Source organism: Asparagus officinalis, chromosome 6 (assembly GCF_001876935.1).
Source record: "Asparagus officinalis chromosome 6, Aspof.V1, whole genome shotgun sequence".
Classification (NCBI taxonomy): domain Eukaryota; kingdom Viridiplantae; phylum Streptophyta; class Magnoliopsida; order Asparagales; family Asparagaceae; genus Asparagus; species Asparagus officinalis.
Genome location: NC_033799.1, coordinates 8,306,902 through 8,310,958, shown reverse-complemented (window position 1 = coordinate 8,310,958; position 4,057 = coordinate 8,306,902). Strand labels below are relative to the sequence as shown.

At 39.1% G+C, this 4,057-nt stretch overlaps 1 protein-coding gene across 1 annotated transcript in view; it reads left to right on the top strand.

Moving 5' to 3' along the window:
• The window catches only part of LOC109845097 (metal tolerance protein 4-like), a 13,464-nt gene that overhangs the window by 5,791 nt on the left and 3,616 nt on the right, over positions 1–4,057 (top strand). Inside the window, exons 2-5 of the mRNA XM_020414287.1 lie at positions 2,818–2,999; positions 3,118–3,316; positions 3,397–3,575; positions 3,665–3,815. Coding sequence (XP_020269876.1) covers positions 2,818–2,999; positions 3,118–3,316; positions 3,397–3,575; positions 3,665–3,815 — 711 coding nt within the window. The remainder of the gene's footprint in view (positions 1–2,817; positions 3,000–3,117; positions 3,317–3,396; positions 3,576–3,664; positions 3,816–4,057) is intronic.

Below are 4,057 nucleotides of genomic sequence, written 5' to 3'. Positions count from 1 at the left end.
GAAAGAGTTGCTGCATAGATCAAGATGTGAAGACAGATTAAAATCAGTCTTCAAGTGAGAGATTGTCAAGATTGGTGACTATTTTTTTGTCAACAAATATAGCCACCGAAAGCAGGGAAGCAAGGGTCAAAAAAGGAAGGAAAAAAGGAAGAGGGGATGATTGACAGTCCACAATTTGTGGCTTGATTTGTGTGCATGGAGGCTATAAAACCCCCTGCTCTCCCTTTAATTTGCATCTTCATCTGCTGAGTATATTCAATCCTTCTAAGTGTTTTTGAGAAGAGAGACAAAATTAGAGAGTGATTTTGTGAGGAAAATTTCTAGAGATATTTTTCTTGTGAGTTGTGTGTAAAAACACTTGTAAATTTTCTCCCCTTAGCGAAAGATCAGCAGCAGCCCGTGCACGTAGGTAATTTTATGCCAAACCACGTTAAATTTGTGTGCGTTGTTATTCCGCTTTATTCTTTCACTTTCCTGTAAATCTGGTGATAGGGAAATCTTGTGTCGTACAATTTTTTCCCTAACAACTTGAATGCTGACTGAGTGAATATTATGTTCTGTGGAAAGAAATTTGGATTCTGGTAAAATGGGTCTCTTAAAATTTTGTCGTTCTCATCCTTTTAGGTTTCTTTCTCCCATCATCAAGGTTTTGTCGAGCAATACGAATCCTATAGCAACATCCATTTATATATAACCAGAAAACAACGTGAAAAGACATTTTTAGGGTTTAGTGTAATTTACCCAAAAGATATCGGGGGTTTTCTGCAAAAGTTACTGGCGCTTTAGTATGATTTTGAATGTTCATAGGGGTTCACTACAAAATGATAAAAGTTCATGGGGTTTAGTGTAATTCACTTGTGTTATTAATCACAGACGGCACAATCTATAAGAGTTCTGAGGCCTTCATTGTAGCTACAAATGCATTCAGTCCGGATATGGCTCGGAAATGCTTACCATATCCATATTCGCTTACCCATCTCGGATACGAATACATATACAGATATACCTCCATAAGGAAAATTCATATCCATATCTGTCAAAATCGGATACTGTTACAGATATAGATGTGGATATATAAACTGATATGCATGCAGATATGTTTGGGTGGAAAATTGATTTCGTTGATGAGTCCATTACACCTTCAAACACTTACAATAAACTCAAACAAAAAAAAAATAGCCTTTTTATAAGACTTTAAATCAAAAATTACAATTTTCTCTCAAACTACACACAATAGATGTTTATCGCCTATTGCTTGTGCGGGATCGTTGCCGGTGCCGGGGTTTATCCGTGGACCGCCTACGGATCAGATCCGGTGAGCAGAAGTTTGGATAATTAATGCTTTCGCTTCACGAAGGAAGTGATTGTAATAGCGACGATTTTGAATAAGCAAAATCACGGCTCTTCTCGAGATTTAAGACTAAGCTTAAATCCGGAGGAATGAGGAAGGAATCTCAGATCTCTCGAACCCTTGCCTTGTTAAAGAACTCCGCCAAGATCTGCTAACTCTCTGAAATTCGTGTTCCAATCTCCAATTTGACAGCACTTCGTCCTCTTGATCTCCAGATCCTTAAAAAATAAACACCCGAGCCCCTATTTATAGGCTTGGTTGGTGGTTTTCTTTGATCAAAACGAGGGATTCCCTCTATCTTCAGTTAGCAACTGTCTAACAACAATATCAGAGCAGTTGGAACCCTAAATCCCGAAAGAATCTATAAAAGAACCGAAAAAACCAATTCTGGCTGATTCACCGAAGATTCTGGTCGATTCACCAAGGTGGCTCGGTCATGGCCGAGCCACCAAATGGTGGTTTGGCCCGTGGCGGAGCCACTGGTCTGACCGGATCATTTTGATGCGTCCCGATCGCCAGAGGCTTTCGTGGTTTTCTTGAGTTCGGTTCGTTCCGTTGTTTGCATGTATTTCATGGTATCATTGATTTGTAAGCCGATTTGGTGGCTGGTGAATGTACGGGCCACTTGGTGGTGGCCGCTGAACACGCTGACCACTTGGTTCGCCGATTTGATGCCTGGTGAGTGTGCGGGCCACTTGGTGGTGGTCGGTGAGCACCGGGGCCACTTGGTGAATCTTCTCGATTTGAATGATGACGTTTATCGCCTCCTCTTCGTCTCGAGCTGTATACGGGAGCTTATAAGCATTTTTGGACGCCTACAAGATATAAAACAGATATGAGATAACTAGATGATATTGAGAAAAATATAGTTTATGTGATACAAAAGAGTTCATTAATATGTTCATTATAACTGAAAAACTAAGATTAGACATCTTGATCATCAAAAATAACTATAAATCCATAATCTAAGAATCAAAACTATCATAAAAGTATGACCAATATGTATTCGGATATTTCGGATATGGATACAGATATTTCACTACAAAACTATATATGTAACCATATCCTATTAATTATAGATTTGAATAACCATATCTGTATCTTAATGGATACAATTACAGATATTTCCTCGATATGGATACGGTTTAGCACCCCTAATTGTAGCACACATGACACAGTTGATACTCGACCCATCACCTCGTTTAGCAATATTGTTAACATAATAGCTTTTTTCTTTTGGGATTCGGGATCGAACGAGGGACATGGGGATGTTAATTAGCAGTATTACCATTGCCTCCTCAAACCACTTGCACTACTTTGCGTTCAACAATCGAATTAAGTTTATATTTAACTATACTAAAATTTCTTTTACAATTGAAACCCTTGAAATTTGCGTTTCTTCTTCTTTAATTTTCGTGTTTCACATGTCTTCATAAAATTTAGGTTCATCTTTGCTTTCTACTCAGGAGAGAAAGATTACTATGAGAGGCAATTTGCTACGCTCAGAGCCTTTGAGGAAGTTGACACCTTGATCGCTTCTAATAAAAATGACGAGGATCACGAAGGCGAGGAAAATCTTACGCAAGCCGAAAGTGAATTTGCAATAAAGATTTCCAACTATGCAAATATCTGTTTGTTGGTATTGAAGGTAATTATATTTTGCAATATCCTTACTACAAAACTTGAAGAAATTTAAAAAAAGAAGAAAAAATGAGGTTGTTATTTAAATTCGTTGATTTAACTGACCTTGTGACTGCCAACTGCAGATTTATGCAACGATAAAAAGTGGGTCTATTGCCATTGCTGCGTCGACATTGGATTCATTGTTGGATCTTATGGCCGGTGGCATTCTCTGGTTTACCCATTTGTCGATGAAAAATATAAACATTTACAAATACCCTATCGGCAAGCTGAGAATGCAGCCAGTGGGCATCATTGTATTTGCTGCGGTCATGGCTACTCTGGGTAAGTTTTCGTCTCTTAATCTTCGCCAATAACGTTCAGGACTTAAAACCATTGAACGTAATTCTCCCTCCTGTTCTTAGGTTTTCAGGTGCTAATCCAAGCTCTTGAACAGTTGATATCAAGAGAACCTACTGGGAAAATGTCCTTAACGCAACTGGTGTGGTTATATTCAATCATGTTGACTGCTAGTTTCGTAAAACTCGCCTTGTGGCTTTACTGCAGGACATCAGGAAACAACATCGTCCGTGCCTATGCTAAGGTTATTATTTGTAACTCCCACTTTGACCGCTTGTTACATGCTCTGTTGTGATCTTTATGTACTAGTTACACGTTTATGCTTTGATACAGGATCACTATTTCGACGTCGTAACAAATGTTGTAGGATTAGCTGCTGCAGTTCTTGGAAACAGGTTTTATTGGTGGATTGATCCCGCTGGGGCTATTGTCCTCGCAGTTTACACGATTTCAAATTGGTCTGGGACCGTATTGGAAAATGCAGGTTTGGTTTGTTAACCGTATGCTTTACTAGTAAACATCAAATTAAGATCCCCTATACTGTCACTAAATTGAACTTGCTACCCAGTACCCGCTACCCCCAAGCAAAATCTTTTTGAGCCTTTTCAGAGCTCTATCCGCAACGATAGATTTCCACTCAGGGGATCTATCTGCAGCAATAGAACTAGAAAATCTTTCAAGCGTTCTGTAGGGGTCTATATCCGTCGCAATGACCCTACCCACCCA